The following is a 17995-nucleotide window of genomic DNA, read 5'->3' on the forward strand; positions in this document are numbered from 1 at the left end:
ACCACCTTAGACAGTGATCCGCTTGGGGACGACGGGCCCCAGCGGTAAGTCGCCCGGCACCCAGCGGGTATGAAAGCAAAATGGCAAGAGGGCCTGGTGCAGGGAGCTCGTTCCCAGCGATGGGGCAATCACCACCAATGAATCCTGGCCCGTTGCCCTTTGACATGGCGCTGCCCAGGCCTTCGCTGGGACAGAGGGCAGAGCCCCTTGGCTTCCTTGGCCCCGGGGCAGGCATCCTGCCAGCCCAGCAGCTGAAGAGTTAAAATACCTGCAGCCCAGGCTCCACCTCAGTGAGTTGAGGGGAGGAAAGAGGCAGAGATCTGCGGAGCAGGCCAGTGAGCACAGAGGGCTCTGTGTGCCGGCAGGGAGGAGGGCAAAGCCAAGCCAGCCCTGTGAGTTCCCAGCAGCTGTGTAGCCCCAGGACCAGGAGGGAAGGAGGGAGCCTCTCAGGATCCAGCAGCACCGCTAGCTCAGTCCCAGGACCCCAGCATGTTGCAGTGGTAAGTGCGCCTGGGCTTTCTGCTGATTTCCCCAGGGGGCTGGCAAGGAGATGCGGGGAGATCATCGCCCCCCACTTTTCTCTCTGAGGCAAAGACTTTGCAGCCGAGCTGGGCTCTGCCGCCCCCGGACCGGCTTTGGGGCAAAGCGTTTGGAGAGGCGCGGTCAGCCCCGGGGGAACTCCGGGTTCGGGGGTGCCCCTGGGCGGGGTTTCGGCGCCCATGAGCGGGGAGCGCTGCCGTGGCTGTAAAGGGGGCTGGGTGACGATCTGGGGAGTCACCGCAGGAGTCGGGCTGGGGGAATTGTCATGGGCAGGTCGCCGGTCCGGTCCCCCCGGGGCTCGCCTGCTTCTCCTCCATCCCCAGCGCAGCTCGGCCCCGTTCGCAAAGCCCCCCACGCCGCTCGCTTTTCGGGACCAAATCCTGGGTTGGGTTGGGCTGGGTCGGGGGGGGGGTGTTTTGCACCATCGGCGCCCCTGTGTCCCTCCCCCTCTGCATCTTAACAGCCGCCCAAAGGCTCCTTTGAGTTTCCCAGCGGGCTGGCTCCGGAGCTGGCGCTGGGGGGAAGGTAAAGGCATGGGGGGTGGGGCACATCTCCCCCCAGATCAGCGCACGGCTCCGTTGCTGAGATCCCCCCCCCCTCCTTCGTTGCACACTGTACGGGCATTCATGTGGAACCAGCTCAGCCCCTCTGGGGCCTGGGGCACGGCTCCTCAATGCAGGACACTGTTGCCCATTAGAGGAGTTTGGGGGGAGGGAAGGGACTTGGTTTTCCTGACGTGTTTTTCAGTGTAAAATCCCTCTCCCTTCATTTAACCCTAAGAAAGGGACATGTCAGCCGAGAGCCCCGTGTTACCAACTAGCCGGCTGGCCGCCACGGGGCCTGTCTGAAAGTCATGGCCCCTCCTGGCTTCCGCAGAGAGGAAAGGGAATGAAATACACTCCCCTGCTGGGCCAGGGGCCGGTGGGACCCGAACTTCTAGTCTGGAACCCTGGGGTTCTAGAGCTGATCCCATGAGCTCCCCAGTCCCCAGGTGGGACTGGCTCTGAGATCCCTGTGTTCCCAGTGGCAGAGCCAGCTTAATAACTGAATCTAAACAGGAATTAAAAAAGAGAGAGAGAGAGAGATTCCAGTCCAGTCAAAGGGGGTTTTGCATGGGAATGGAAAGCCTGCTTGTCTCTCCAGAGACTTTGGATTTATGGATGGACTCACCCGGGGGGCCTTCCATTCCATACAGGGCCAGCATCCAGAATGGGATCTGTTTGTTCTTTATTAGATAATTTAGATTGATAAGGGCTTGGACTAGATTCCAAGGTGGCATGACTCACCCAAGGGGTAGGCGGTGTGACCTACAAGCTGGGGGAGACCGAAGAAGAGGCAAGTGAGGGCGGAGTTTGGTCAACGGAAAGCACCCCTTCCTGGGGAAGAGTTGATCTTAGGTGGGCTTCCTACTAGTGTGGCTCCATTGACTTCAGGGAAGCTACTCCTGAGTTACATGGGTGTGATTAGAATCCGGCCTCAGGTAGCACCTTTCCCTGCTCTCTCCCTCCGTCAGTGGGTGAGTTACACCTGTGCAGATTCTCTTAGTCCGTGGGCCAGATTGCAAAAGGATGTATAGAGAGGGTATAAGTTACACATCAGTGAGCAGGGGAGTGTTTAAGGGAGTGTAATTTGCACCCAGTAGAAGTTAACAGGGAGAGAGTCTCTCTCCAGTTAAGCATTACCCAGTAGCCTCCCTCTGGGACCATTGTTTCCTTGTACGTGAACGTCCCTCCCCATAAAAGCAGACGGTAGAAAATTCTGGGGGATCTCTGCGGGGAGAGGAGTGTGGCATGAGTCTGGAACTCCTAGTTCAGGAATCAGAGTAGCAGCCGTGTTAGTCTGTCTTCGCAAAAAGAAAAGGAGGACTTGTGGCACCTTAGAGACTAACCAATTTATTTGAGCATGAGCTTTCGTGAGCTACAGCTCACTTCATCGGATGCATACCGTGGAAACTGCAGCAGACTTTATATATACACAGAGAATATGAAACAATACCTCCTCCCACCCCACTCTCCTGCTGGTAATAGCTTATCTAAAGTGATCATCAAGTTGGGCCATTTCCAGTACAAATTCAGGTTTTCTCACCCTCCGCCCTCCCCCCCCCCCCCCACACACAAACTCATTCTCCTGCTGGTGATAGCCCATCCAAAGTGACCACTCTCTTCACAATGTGTATGATAATCAAGGTGGGCCATTTCCTGCACAAATCCAGGTTCTCTCACCCCCCTCCAAAAAACCACACACACAAACTCACTCTCCTGCTGGTAATAGCTTATCCAAAGTGACCACTCTCCCTACAATGTGCATGATAATCAAGGTGGTCAGTTTGGATGAGCTATTGCCAGCAGGAGAGTGAGTTTGTGTGAGTGTGTGTGTTTCCGGGGGGGGGGTGTGTGTGTGAGAAAGCCTGGATTTGTGCTGGAAATGGCCCACCTAGATTACCACGCACATTGTAAGGAGAGTGGTCACTTTGGATGGGCTATTACCAGCAGGAGAGTGAGTTTGTGTGTGTATGGGGGTGGGGGGGTGAGAAAACCTGGATTTGTGCTGGAAATGGCCCACCTAGATTACCACGCACATTGTGAAGAGAGTGGTCACTTTGGATGGGCTATTACCAGCAGGAGAGTGAGTTTGGGGGGGGGGTGGGGGGCGGAGGCTGAGAAAACTGGATTTGTGCTGGAAATGGCCCAACTTGATGATCACTTTAGATAAGCTATTACCAGCAGGAGAGTGGGGTGGGAGGAGGTATTGTTTCATGGTCTCTGTGTGTATATAATGTCTTCTGCAGTTTCCACGGTATGCATCTGATGAAGTGAGCTGTAGCTCACGAAAGCTCATGCTCAAATAAATTGGTTAGTCTCTAAGGTGCCACAAGTACTCCTTTTCTATAACTTAAAGTAGACTCACAGCCTTTTGACCCCAGTGCTCCTTTTCTTTTTAGTTCAGGAATGTTCAAATCCAAGGTTTGCTTCAGGCCTAGGTCCAACTGCTAGTGACTATTTCTACCCTGCACTGAGGTGCCTGGAAGGAGCTCCCAGTCTAGGGGCCTAATCATAGAATATCAGGGTTGGAAGGGACCCCTGAAGGTCATCTAGTCCAACCCCCTGCTCGAAGCAGGACCAATTCCCAGTTAAATCATCCCAGCCAGGGCTTTGTCAAGCCTGACCTTAAAAACCTCTAAGGAAGGAGATTCTACCACCTCCCTAGGTAACGCATTCCAGTGTTTCACCACCCTCTTAGTGAAAAAGTTTTTCCTAATATCCAATCTAAAATAGAATCATAGAATGCCTAATGCTGCACTCCCTGCTCAGTCTAATGCCCATTGAGGTTACTGGGAGCTTTGCCTGGCTAAGGACTGCAGGACTGGATCCTTGGTCTGTACAGACTGGTACATATACACTCAATGGGGCAGACTCTCAGCTGGTGCAAGCTGTCATAGCTGTGGCAGTTCATACCAGCTGAGGATCTGGCCCCAGTTGGTCTGTTTTACCTCTCAGCTAGGTGCCTTTCACACTTGTGAGTCCTGTGGCTCTGGCTCAGTGGAGTGAGTTAGAGAAGTGGGCTCTAGGGGAACCAGTGCAGAGATGATGCGTATGGTGCTATAGGCCAGACTCCCTTAAGCCCTTGTCTGCACTAGTAAGTTCCACTGGTTGAACTGAAGGTGTGACTCAAAACTGGTTTAATTGTCCAGGCACAAACTCCTGTGTGGACGTTCTTATTTTGGTTTAGCTCCAATTGATTAGAAATAGGTTTGCACCCGAAGAAATAAGGAGTTTGCCTCAGTTCAGCTAACTCCACCAGGTGTTAAATCAGAATGAAAGCAATTAAACCATGGAGACAACTTGCTAACTGCCTGTTATGTGTATGAATGGGGGAATCTACTCTGATGGCATTTACACCTTGTGCAGCTGGAAGGTGGATAAAGAGAGAAGTTAAAGCAGGACTTTATCTCACCCCTCCAGGAATCCTTCCATTAGTTATTTTTCCTGCTCAGCCCTTTCTTCCTGCCCCATGGAGGTGAATTACCACAGTGAGCCAAATTCAGAGGTGATGAGCTAGAGGGGGATATGAGTCTGATTGTGAAAGAGGCTGAGGCCTGCTGTGTGTTGGGAAGGGGTCATTGATGTAATTGGATCTGTTTAATATCCAATATTTACCAATATTAATATTGTATTAAGTACTGTACAATATTAATATTGTACAGTATTAATATCCAATATTTACCCTGTTGCACCCCTCTACTGGTTACAGTGTGGCTCAAACCAGTTCAAGCGTGTCTCCGTTCGGGCTTTGCACTAGTGCAGCCGGAACAATCTCAAACCCATCCAGCGAAACGAGACAATCCCTGAGATGGTCTCCTGTACACCCTGCGTGGGGTGTATTTGACATCAGTTCAGGCTCAGCTACACTCCCTCGCGCTGACTTGCTTGCCTCTGAATTTAGCCCAGTCTCTGTCTGTTACACACAGGTTCAAAGTAAATGAATTGCACAGGAGCTTGCTGGTACGGGCGAGGGTTTTGTTAGTGTTTTGTGAAACATCTCCTGGCTGATTGATATAATACTTCAGCTAATGGCAATGAGTTCAGTAATCTCATGATCTTTTGGGCCTTCCCTGCTGTTTGTTACAGCGCAGGGGGTGGGGTGGGGTGGGGTGCCACGCCATAAGAAGACTGAAAAACTCTTGCGGCAGGAACCTTGTTTTTCAATTTGCTCTGCAAAGCGCCCAGCACCTGGCTGGGTGTAGTGAAAATAACGGCTGTAATACTGGGGCTGGGACAAGCGCTGTTCTAGAGCGCGACCCAGCAGACGGTGAGGTCGCGGTCGGAGGAGAGAAAGGCAGACAAGGGATGAGTGAGATGATCTGAGCTGCCTGGGTTTCTGAAAGCACTGGTGCCTACTGGGGTAAGACTAGAGTTGCCAACTTTGATTGGCCGGATTCTTGGACATTTCACCACAAGACATAATCCTGGAGGGGTGGCAACCCCAGGTAAGACTAAGAGTGCATCTACACGGGCACTGGAGGTGTCATTTCCAGATCAGGGAGATGTCTGTGTGCGCTAAAAATAGAGCGTACCCAGCTAGCTGCTCCCAGTGTGCACCCAGGGTCTGGGACGGGATTGTAGTTGGGCGGCTGGCCTATCCCGCCACCCACACTTCCACGGCCATGCTGCTCTTTGGACCATCCTCGCTCAATCTAAGCTCCAGCTGCAGGGTTAGACATACCCTGCTGGGATGCTGGAGAGTCCGGATGTCAGGGCTATAACCTGGTCAGTTACGAAAACCTGAGCCCCGACTACTACAGCTGCCCACGTGTGTGGGTTGGGTACTGGACTGCCTCACCCTTTTCCCATAGAGATCCGTGGCTCCTGCCACCTTGATTACTGTTGCTGCAGAAGTATCAGCTCCTGGAAATAAGGTTGTAGTGTTCATGTGGACCGGCTGCTGGGGCTGAAATGTAATTGACAGACGCGGGATTGTCACGAGTTTGTAATGATTATTTATCACGTTTATTACAATAGTGTCTAGGGGCCAACTGGAGATGGGGCCCCGTTGTGCTAGACGCTGTACAAACATGGAATAAGAAATAGTTCCTACAACATAGGGCTTTACCATCGAAACAGAGACAACACCGAGATAGCGTAGGTGAAAGGGACAGAAGGTACAAGCCGAGAGAACAATGTGCTGCTTACAAATGGCATGGCAGTGCTGTGATTGCAGTGGGGCTGTGTTAAGAGGAGGGTTAGCTGGATGGAAAGAAGGAAGGGAAGGTACCATCTTACTAGGAAGCCCTGGGATTACTAGACATAATTGGCAAAGAATCTTGTGGCACCTTATAGACTAACAGACGTATTGGAGCATGAGCTTTCGTGCGTGAATACCCACTTCGTCAGACGCATGTAGTGACATAATTGATTATAATTCAAAGCATAGAGCTGATATTGCTAATAGGTGGGAATATACTTGGGAATGATGGATCAGAGGGCAAAAGGTTAATTAACAAACTAATTTAAATAACTTGGAGTTAAGATTGCTCCTATGTATGGAACATGAGGCTTTTACATTAAATAAAACAACACCATGGAAGCAAATGGCAGTATGGAAATGAGTTAAGGGAAGTAGATAAATATTCAAATACTCTCACAGTTCATACAGTCTCAGATAAATATATACATATAAAATATCACATACAATATCTGTCCACCTTCCCGTAACTGTTTATTTCCATACTCTTAGCTGTAACCAGAGCTACCACGTGGGTGCTTTTTACATTATTAATAGATGCAAAGAAGTTATAGATGCTTATAAATGACCAGCTTCGCAGTTTTCATTAATTAAAAAACAGTTTGATTGTAAATCTTCAGGTTTTGCGTACAGTTAAGTGCCATTTAATTAAAAAAAAAAACATAAAGAAGAATTATTTACAAAATCTGGCCTTATTGTTTGATATAGTGACAGGTCCCTTATAAAATCTGTCTGGCCTGACAGGCATTTCATAAAGTTTATTGAGGGTAAGAGGAAGCAGAAGGAAATTGGGAACTCGGCAGATCATACCTAACGTGCAGAGGAAGGTGGAGCATCGTCAAATTTCTGTTGGGCAAAGAGAGTCCAGGGACATTTTAGAAAGCATGACCTCTGCGCTGAGCTGTGGGAATCCAGAGGCCTTATAGAGCATCTAATCTCTGCACTAACCCTATATAATTTATAAAAACAAAGAAATTCCCACAGCAAAAATGTTAACGAAGTTCAGGTTATTCCCATGGCGTGTCACAGCGAGTGTTGCCACCTCTTGTGATTTTATCACATAGCGATATTGGATGTTTTACTTAAAGCCCCAGCTCCTGGAGATAAGTATGACATGTGAAACGCAGCTTTAATTTAAAAAGTACATTTCTAGCCCCTGGCTGTGGAGAAAAGCTTGTAACTGGGACCTGAGTGCTCCCTAGAGCAGGGGTGGCCAGCCTGAGAAGGAGACAGAATTTACCAATGTTCATTGCCAAAGAGCCACAGTAATACGTCAGCAGTCCGGCTGATCGGTGCCTCTCCCTCCCTCCCTGCACCTTCTGATCAGCTGGCATGCAGGAGGCTCTGTGGGGGGAAAAGCGAGGGCACGGCAGGCTCAGGGGAGGGGATGAGAAGGGGTGGGGTGGGGGCAGGGCCTGTGGCAGAGCCAGGCGTTGAGGAGTGAGCACCCGCGGCACACTGGGAAGTTGGCGCCTATAGCTCCAGCCCCGGAGTCGGTGCCTAGACAAGGAGCCGCGTGTTAACTTCTGAAGAGCCGCATGGGGCTCCGGAGCCACGGGTTGGCCACCCCTGCCCCAGAGGCTCAAACTGGAAGGCCAAGAGAAGGTATCCAAAATTGATTTTTAAAAAAGCTCATGATTTTTAAGCCAATCTTGCGATTTTGAGAGGCCGGATATGTGATTTTTGTATGCAGTGGTGTTGTAGCCAGGTTGGTCCCAAGATATCAGAGAGAGAAGCAAGATCTTTTATTGGACCAACTTCTGTTGGTGAGAGAGACAAGCTTTCGAGCCACACAGAGGCTATCTACACACACTACAGCTTCCATCAGTACAAGTTATGTCACTCAGGGGTGTGAATAAGCCACCCCTCTGAGCGACATAAGTTACACTGACCTAAGTGCCAGTGTGGACAGTGTTATGTCCGGCCAACAGAGCTGCTGCCGCTGTTCACTCACAGGTGTTGGGGGTGTTTTTGTTTTTGATCATTTTCCTCTGGGAGTTGATTCGAGAGCGTAGTGATTTGTCTGCTGTCACTCACCTACTTGTTATTGGAGCATTGAGTGCACTGGATGAGGTACTTCACTTGTTGGGATAGGCACGTGTAGGACCCATGGATCTTGACAGGTGTGTTGTGGCAGGGGGTGTTGATCATTGCAGCAGTGGAGATATGTCTGCGGGTTTTGCATCTGTTGTTCTGGCAGGGCCTGGTGCCGCTTTGAGTTAGTGTGTCCTGGTCTGTGGGGAACTAGCTGCTGCTGCTGAGCTTGGAGAGACTGGGGGGCTGTTTGAAGGGCAGAACTGGGGGTTCAGGGAAGATTTCTTTCAGAATAGGGTCCCCATCCAGTATGCGTTATAGTTGTTTGATGATACCCTGTATGGATTCCAGTGTGGGGTGGCAGATCTTGCAATCTTTGAACACTTTGAGGGTAGCGATACTGAATTTCCCTCAACCAGCCAATAATTGCATACAAAATGGGCCCTACCCAGGAACAGCCCCTCCTTTGACCAATTACTTTGAAATTTTCCAGAAGAATTCTCATGTACCCTGAAATAATCATGGAAATGCTTTTCCTGCTTTATACGGGACACGAATCAGACTCTGTTGTGGTTAGTACGTTAGAAATCCCATAGCTACTGCTTATGAGATAGCTTGCTCGTGATCGTAACTCCGGAGCTACTACTGAGTAGGCTTCATATTCAAAGCATTTCTTTATAGCTGCAGGTTTTCCCCCTGCAACTCTAAGGAAATGCCCTCACTGTGAAACCATAAGCGATCCTGCCACAAAATCCAGTGTTAAAATCAAAGAGCGCAGTGGAACCCGGGAAAACTTTATCTCCCAAACCACAGGCCGCTACTGCTTGAGCATAACGAAGCCCCCTTGTTCCAGGGTTAAAGCATAGCCGGACGCTTAGGTTTTCCCTATGCTGCAGCCAGCCACCAGCGGCAAACTGCTCGTTGGCTGGGTTTGCGAAGGCCACACATTCCGCTGGGTGGCTCTTCTCTGTTTGTTTGTAACATGATAACTTTTGAATGGTGCACCCAATCCATTCCAAAATGTCAGGGAATGTTCTAGGCATCCCTGGCCAGAATTCTATCGATTTTGGGGGGAAATCGGACAAAAATGAAAAAGGAACAATGTGAGACAGGTGAGTCCCCTGCCATCTAATTAGCACAGCCATAGAGAGGTGGGGAAATGGGTGGGTGGAATGGAAGCACAAACACCCTTGCTGTGGAGAGGAAAATGGGGGGAGGAGGAATGGAGAGCACACAAAAGCGTGTGTGTGTGTGTGTGTGTGTGTGTGTGTATTTTGGAGGATGGAATGGGGGGCACACAGGAAAGGGGGGAGTTGTCCCTGACAAAGAGGGAGATGGAAGGGTGGTACAGAGGCAGCGTGCGCGGTGAAGGATTCAAGGAGCCCCAAGTCTGTGCAGGGAACTTGTGCAGTGGCCTACACCAGCTATGAAGTGTGTGACCCGCTAGTAACCATTTTCAGTGCGATACAATGGCTAATAGTTTTGGCTTAATCGTGATGTTTTTCCAACATGGGTGGTGCGTGAGTTTCCGAGGAGATTTAACTCTGTGCCAAATTGCCAGGGGGTCACAACCAACTGCTTCAGAGCTAGCGAGACCCCAAGGGCCTTAGAACCAAACCAGCATTTCCAGCCCGGGGCCCATTTTTCAAACGATCTGTTACCTGGAATGAATGTAATCAATTTTCTTCAAACGTTGCAGCAATGTTCGCCTTCGCCGTCAGCAGTAACCTGCCTACTCACAGCTCAAACCAATTCTGCTCAGCTGAGTTCTGGGGGTAAGGGATACAAATCAGGCATTGAGGGTTGTCGTGCCGTAGTGCAAGAGCGATGGGAGAAACAGATCAATACAAGATTGGGGTATTGTGGGCCTCAAGCAGAACCTTTGTAGCACCCCAGAAATGCAATATTGCATTAGCACACAGAGAGGCAAGAACCCTGAAAGTGAGGACGAGCAGGGCGTGGATTTGAAGGAGTGGGGAGGAGTGATGTCAGCTTGACAGGCCAGGAAGAGACATGGGTTTGGACAGAGCCCCGTGGGACCCCCACTGAAAGTGGGAAAGGACCTGCCAAAAGAGCGGCTGGTGCAGTGACCATAGGCAGAGGAGAGAGGAGGACCGCAGAGGATGGTATCTGAAAGGCCAGGAGAAGAAGGACGAGGATGTGAGCGGCGGAGAGGAGACATAGGACAAGGACGGAGGATGGCTGAGGCTGCTCGAGACCAAGTGCGAACAGTCTCAGTGGGGTAGAGAGGGTGGAAGCTGGACTTAGGGAGGAGAGGTCCAGGCTGGCGCTGGATGGGAGGGCCCTGAGGCAGCAGCTGTAGATGGTGTGTTAGATGAACTTAGCAATGAGAAGCATGAGCAGTGGGTGGAGCCCCCTTTTGGGGAGGCGAGCCCGCAATTCCACCCCTTCCGCCCGCCCCCTGGCAGCCAGAGCCCCGAGCCCCCCTGCCTCCCCGCAGCCGGAGCCACAAGCCTCCCACCCGGAGAAGGCCTGAGCCCACCCACCCCCCTCATCTGGAGGCTGCCTGAAGCCCCAAGACCGCCCCCCCCACACCTGCTCGGAGGAGCCCGGGCTGGCTGAAGCTGGAGTGTCCCCCCACCCCCCTTGGCCGGAGGAGCTCTGGGCCATCCGAAGCCCCGACCCCCTCCCCCAAGTGCCCAGAGGAGCCCTGGGCCAGCTGCAGCCGCACCTCCCCTGCCCTCCCCTCCCCAGACCCAAGCCACCGTGGGGAAAGGGTCTCTTCAAAGACACTTTTGATATGTCCCATGCAGTTTCCGGGGCGGCTGAGGAGGCGGTATGTGCTACTCAGCTTCCTGGGCTCCTCAGTCATCTCCTTGGAGTGGAGGGAGATGACTGAGGAACCCAGGACGCTGAATAGCACATGCTGCCTCATCAGCCACCCCAACACATGCATGGGGCATTATAAAGCAAAAACTTCGCCCCCAAACCCCGCAACCGGGGATCTGGCAGCCTCCCCTGGCCTATTATACCTGCCGCCCATGGTGAGAAGGGAGACGGGGCAGCAACTGGGAGGCCGGGGATGGGGTGGGGAGGGACGTGGAAGAGGTGAGCAGGAGGCAGAGGAGAGTGAGAGGCCGAGGAGGGGGAGGGAAAAGGGGAGAGATGTCAGCGGCCCTGAGGGGCAGGAAAAGGGGTCAGATGGAGGAGAGCAGGGGAGAGACCTCGGTGTGGGAAGAGGGAAAGGTGTTAGAGGGGCTGGAATGGGCGTGGGGGGTGGCGCAGCAGATCTCATTGATTTTCTCTTGGGAAGAATCAGCCTGCATTGGATGGAGGGGGAGGAAATGTGGGCTACAGAACGGGGGCTTGTGTGACCCGGACGGAGCTCTGGGCGAGGTTACCGTCCATATGGGACGCGCCGTCTCTGGGAAACGCTTTCCAGAGCAGCAGCTCCTTCCCAGGGGATCCCATCAGCCCAGCACACTTCCTGTGCCTCAAGCTCCACGAAATCAACAGCCCCGATGCTACACCCCTTCCCTGCCCCCACCACTGCCAGCTCCGCTCGGCATCTCACAAATGCCTTGTGTTCGGAGGAGGCGACGGGGTCCTGGCTGGGCAAACAGGTCATTGGCTGGGGGAGAAGCCCTGACCCTCACGGGGCAGTGGGGCGGGAGGAAATTGGAGCAGATGTGAGGGCGGGAGCAGCAGGGCTGGAGCCAGTTTGGGAGCTACGCAGATAACCGCAGTCGGGTCCTGTCCTCAGTGCAGACAGCAGAGAGCTGGCTTCTTCTGAGCGCTCTGGGACAGCAGCCCTGGGAAGTGGGGATGGCGGGTGAGGAAAGGAGGTTCTTTTTTCCCCATCCAGGGCGTAGCAAACTTCCCAGCGTCCTGCATTAGGCAGATCCAAATGGACTCAGCAATGGCCAGGTATTGCCCCCTCCCTCTGCCCCAGGGACAGAAGAGAAAATGCCCCTCCATGAGTAATCACAGGAGGAATATTGTACCTGTTAGATCAGCGGCGCTTGTCACACGGCTGGTAGCGTCCCGCATGTCTGACTGTGTCTAGCGATGAGTGAGACGGACGGACAGGTTGTGTGGATTTATTGGTGACTCTCCACTTCCAGCAGTTGTTATGTCAGGGAGAAATTACAAGGAGCATGTGAAGGGGGGAGGGGTTTAACATGCAGCGTTTTGAGAGCGCAAAAGTTGAAGACTGAGAAAAATCTGCCCCAAAAGTTTGAAAACAAAAGTTTGCTGAGAGCGAGTCAAGTGGGTTTTTTACCCACGAAAGCTTATGCCCAAATAAATCTGTTGGTCTTTAAGGTGCCACTGGACTCCTTGTTGTGTTTGTGGATACAGACTAACGCAGCTACCCCTGATATTACCATAGGCGCCAACTTCTCCTGGCGCCGGTGGGTGCTTGCCCTGCCCCAACTCCACCCTTGCCCTGTCCCCATTCCAACCCTTTCCCCAAAGACCCCGCCCCAACTCTGCCCCCTCCCTGCCCCTATTGGACTCCTTCCCCAAATCCCTGCCTCCTCCCCTGAGCGTGCCACGTTCCCGCTACTCCCCCCTCCTTCCCCCAGCTCCTTAGGCTGTGGCAGCAAGCGCTGGGAGGAGAAGCAGGGACAAGGCGTGCTCAGAGAGGAGGCGGAGGCAGAGGTGAGCTGGGGTGGGGAGTTTGGTTGCCGGTGGGTGCAGAGCACCCACCCATTCCCATGGAGTTGGTGCCTGGGGATACTAGTCAATTAATGACATAGGATGTCTTCCTACCCTCCTTACAAATGTGAAAGTAAACCATATGTACCTAGACCTGGGCAAAAAAGCTACGTTTTTGCCATGAAAAAATTTGGTTCATGTTTTTAGATTGAAAAGTTCCACTTCTTTCCCCAAAGGGAGTTCAGAACTGTTTCAAAATGGAAATGTTTATTCAAATCGCCACTTTAAAATTAAATGACAATTTTCATTTCATTTCAACTTAAAATATAGGGGTGAGAGCAAAAAATGGAGGTGAGGGTGGGGTTGGTTCTTTTTCCCCCTTCTGTTTAAAAAAGACCTAAACAACATTTTAAGTGGAAATGGAATTTGAGTTTTCAAACTGACATTTCAGCATAAAATATTGTTCTGATTTGCTTTTTTCCCCCAAACCAAAAATGTGAAACAAAATGACATTTTAAGGCACTTGGAAATGAACATGGATTTTGATATTTATGGTGGAAAAATAGAAAATTTTCACTGGAATTGACACTGCAAAAAAATCAGTTTTGATGGAACCCTATATTTCAGCAAGAAAACTTTCTGCCCTCACTGTTTTAATGAGTGTTGTTTTGTGTCTGATATTTACATGGTGAGAATTTGTAAACCGGCTAAAACTTCTTAAATGAATAGACAAAAAACGTCAATTGGCTTTACTCGTACCCTGGAGTGGGGCTGCCTCTCTGCCTCTCCCCCCCACCTCCCCAACCCCTCACCCTTAACATATCCTAGATACACTCATGGAGGATGGGAGGGTAGGCAGGGATGATGTGAAGTGAGCTGTAGCTCACGAAAGCTTATGCTCAAATAAATTGGTTAGTCTCTAAGGTGCCACAAGTACTCCTTTCCCTAGCCTCTGTTTACCAGAAGCTGGGAATGGGCGACAGGGGATGGATCGCTGGATGATTCCCTGTTCTGTTCATTGCCTCTGGGGAACCTGGCACTGGCCACTGTCAGAAGACAGGATACTGGGCTAGATGGACTATTGGCCTGACCTAGTATGTCCGTTCTTATGTTCTCCCTGTTTGTCCCACTCAGTTTCCTTCTCTTATGTAATAAGCATTGTCTGGCATTTGCATTGCAGTGTCTCTCTGATTGTAAGAATAAAAGATTCTTGCCCAGAGTGGGCCGACCGCTGAGGTTCTACCCCAGTTGACAGCATCTTTTGCCTTAACCATACATCTTGTCTCTTTAGGAAGAAGACGATCTACAAAAGTGTCTGCCTGTCCTTTGTGCTGGTGATCATGGTGACAGTGCTGCAGAGGGGGATGACTCCTAGCCATTTCATGCCAGGCCAGCAGCAGAAAGAATTGCACCAAGAGCCTGTGAAAGCTCAGAAGAGAGATGACATCTTCTCCAAGACCGGCCACTTCTGGAAGAGCAAGATGGAGAAGACCCACCTGGAGGCGGAGGGAGTCACTGAGAACCAGGTGAAATCCTGGGATGTCACCATTATCAATTGCACGGCCAACCAGAACATGAGCAAGATGGACTGGTTCAAGGGGCTGGAGCCCAACTTTCAGCAGTTCCTGCTTTACCGGCATTGTAGGTACTTTCCCATGCTGATCAACCACCCAGAGAAGTGCAGGGGTGACATTTACCTGCTGATTGTGGTCAAGTCCATCATCACGCAGCACGACCGGCGGGAGGCCATTCGAAGGACCTGGGGCCAAGAGAAGGAGGTGGATGGGAAAAAGATCAAGACTCTCTTTCTGCTGGGCACGGCCTCCAAAGAAGAAGAGAGGGCCAATTACCAGAAGCTGCTGGATTATGAGAACCACATCTATGGGGATATCCTACAATGGGATTTCCTGGACAGTTTCTTCAACCTCACCCTCAAGGAGGTCCATTTCTTAAAGTGGCTCAACATCTACTGTGACAGCATTCGCTATATCTTCAAGGGGGATGACGACGTCTTCGTCAGCCCCAGCAACATTCTGGAGTTCCTGGAGAACAAAAAGGAAGGAGACCTCTTTGTGGGAGACGTCCTGTACAAGGCCAGGCCGATCCGGAAGAAAGAGAACAAGTACTACATCCCCAGCGCCCTCTACAACAAGAACAACTACCCACCCTATGCGGGTGGTGGTGGTTTCCTCATGGACGGGCCCCTGGCCATAAAGCTCCACAAGGCCTCAGAGACCTTGGAGCTGTACCCCATTGATGACGTCTTCCTGGGGATGTGCCTGGAGGTCCTCAAGGTGGAGCCAGTCAGACACGAGGGCTTCAAGACCTTCGGCATTGTGAAGAACAAGAACAGCAAGATGAACAAGGAGCCGTGTTTCTACCGGGACATGATGGTTGTTCACAAACTGTTGCCCCTGGAGCTGCTCCAGATGTGGAGCCTGGTCCACAGTAACTTAACCTGCTCCAGAAAGCTCAACGTCCTTTAGCGTGTGGCTTCCCTGAGGAGCTGCGTCAGGAAGGGCTGGAGCAGCTGGAACCTTGTCCTGCAGGGCGAGGGGAAAGAACCTAGAACCAGATGAAGGCAACAAACTGTTTTGGGACTACTCCAGAGCCTTCCCTTCTGGCAACGAGAGAAGAGAGACTGTGTTCGGGGGGAGGGAAGGTTTCTAATGGGGTACTTTTGTACTGTACTGCGTTTTTTTTATCCCCAACTGGGTTGGGGAGTCACTGAAAAAGAAAAAGGAGAATGAGAGAAAAGAAAAAGAGAGAGAGAATGGGGATCATCTTGGGGGAAACTTCTGGATGACACATTTCAGGAAAGATGTGGTCAAATTGGAAAAAGTCCAGAGAAGAGCAATAAATATTATAAAAGGTCTAGAAAACATGACCTAGGAGGGAAGATTGAAAAAGTTGGGTTTGTTTAGTCTGGAGAAGAGAAGACTGAGAGGGGACATGATATGTTTTCAAGTACATAAATGGTTGTTACAAGGAGGAGGGAGAAAAATTGTTATCGTTAACCTCTGAGGATACGAGAAAAAGTAATGGTCTTAAATTGCAGTAAGGGTGGTTTAGGTTGGACATTTAGGAAAAAACTTCCTGTCAGGGTTGTTAAGCACTGGAATAAACTGCCCAGGGAGGCTGTGGAATCTCCAACACTGGGGATTTTTAAGAGCAGGTTAGACAAACACCTGTCCGGGATGGTCTAGATAATACTTAGTCCTACCCTGAGTGCAGGGGACCGGACTAGACGACCTCTCGAGGTCCCTTCCAGTCCTATGATTCTGACTGAATGGCACATGCCCTGCCCTGCAGCGTCCCTGTGTCATCCTCTTGCCTGGGAGCCCCTGAACAGAGGAATGCACCTGGTGTGAATTCCTCAAAGATTTCTCTCTCCTAGGGGGAAGGAGATGGGGGATTGCGAATTTCAAAACAAGCACACAGTGAATCGCAATTTGGTCTGGCCAGCGCAGTTGCACGCTGCCCCAGAACAATAGTCTGCAGCCACCCCCATTCTAAGGCTTCATTTGCCTATGGCTCATCATCGCCTTGGACAAGTACCCTTCACCTGCTGGTCACACCGTTGTCTCTCCAGCCAAAGGCACAGTCTGGAGTCGGCTACCCCTCCCCCTAGCGTTGCCAATTTTGGTTGGCTGTGTTCCTGAAGGTTTCATCACATGACATAATCTTTAAATGAAGATTAATCTTTAAGTCCTGGAGACTCCAGGACAATCCCGGCCCCGGCCCCGGCCCCAGGAGACATGACCCTCCCCGCCCCGGTGGGCGTGGTGCCACCCCTGAGCTTTGTGATGCTAGTTCCACAGAGGGTTTTCCTTTCCCTCCCTGTGCCAGCGGCCGTGGCCCCAGAGACTCTCTGAGGACACTGCCAGCGGCCTGACAGTGGCACCGTTCCGGGGGGGACTGTAGCCAAGGGCGGGAGGCCAGTTCGTGGGCAGCCGTGCAACCACGGCAACGGGTGCTAGGCTTCTCTCCCACCTGAGCAGAGGGCAGGCTGGAGTCGGGGCTGGAGGTCTACAGCCCCACCCTGGGCCCTCAGTGGAGGGCGGGAATGGGACAGTCTGTTCTAGGTAGAAGTCAACATTGGGGTTAACCCCAGCGCCAGGAAAACCTGCCTTGAAAGGTCCACTGGTAACACTCCAGCAGGCAGCAACACACCTGCTGCAGGAATACACATGACCATGCACCCCCACCCGTTACACCTGCAAAGACACAGCTACATCCGTGCACACGCGGGTGTACAGACATGTCCACGCACAGCCCCACAGTGAGATGCACATATACACATGCACAGGCATGGCTCACAGATGTCACGCAGTCCTGTACACGCAGGCGTGCTCATGTACATACACAGGCCAGAGCAAAGCCGTCGGTGTGAGCATAGCACGTTGCAGCATAGACACAACGGGACATGGATGTGTGCGCACTCACGGATGGGTGAGCACACAGCCTCATATGTACCCCGAGCACGCAGAGAGAAACACACCCTCTCTCCCTGGTGCCAGCCATTGAAAGGAAAGTACTCCTACTACCTCAAAGGTCCCCCTGTGCAGCACCTTTTGAATGTGGCCTGGAAACGTGCCGGTTTCATTCACTCCAAGTCTGTACGTTCCCCAGGTTAGAAAACAAACAAGAAAGGAGAAAAGCCAGCCAAAAAAGCCAACTTCATGCCAGGTCTCGCCACTTACCCTTGGCCTGTGCCCACCTTCTGCTCAAATGCCTTGCACATTTGGAAGTGGGGGGTTGGGGAGGGGGGAGACGCAGGAAATCCAGCGCTGTTGAGTTTGGAACTAGACGGTTAGGCAGACAGCCTGCTAGGATTTGGTCCGGAAAATTTGTGCTTTACTTAGTTACTGTGAACTTTTATTTAAGCTTTAAGGGTTTTATTTTGTGGTGGGGGAGGGTGGAAAAGGAAAGGGGCTGGAAATGGACAAATCCACCCCCCCCACTCCACCCCCTAACAAAATCGTGCAAGTTCCACTCCCACACCGTCCCCGTCCCGTGTGCAAACGCACTGCGTGTCTGACGGTGAACGGCAGATGCA

At 51.6% G+C, this 17995-nt stretch overlaps 1 protein-coding gene across 1 annotated transcript; it reads left to right on the top strand.

Moving 5' to 3' along the window:
* The first annotated feature begins 234 nt into the window (after positions 1-234).
* Positions 235-17588, top strand: B3GNT7 (UDP-GlcNAc:betaGal beta-1,3-N-acetylglucosaminyltransferase 7). The gene is made up of 2 exons (XM_048864681.2): positions 235-500; positions 14228-17588. The coding sequence occupies exons 1-2, from the start codon at positions 490-492 to the stop codon at positions 15420-15422; spliced, it is 1206 nt and encodes a 401-aa protein (XP_048720638.1). The 5' UTR covers positions 235-489; the 3' UTR covers positions 15423-17588.
* Positions 17589-17995: the final 407 nt, after the last annotated feature.

The sequence above is a fragment of the Caretta caretta genome, chromosome 9 (genome assembly GCF_965140235.1).
Source record: "Caretta caretta isolate rCarCar2 chromosome 9, rCarCar1.hap1, whole genome shotgun sequence".
NCBI classification, from domain to species: Eukaryota; Metazoa; Chordata; order Testudines; family Cheloniidae; genus Caretta; species Caretta caretta.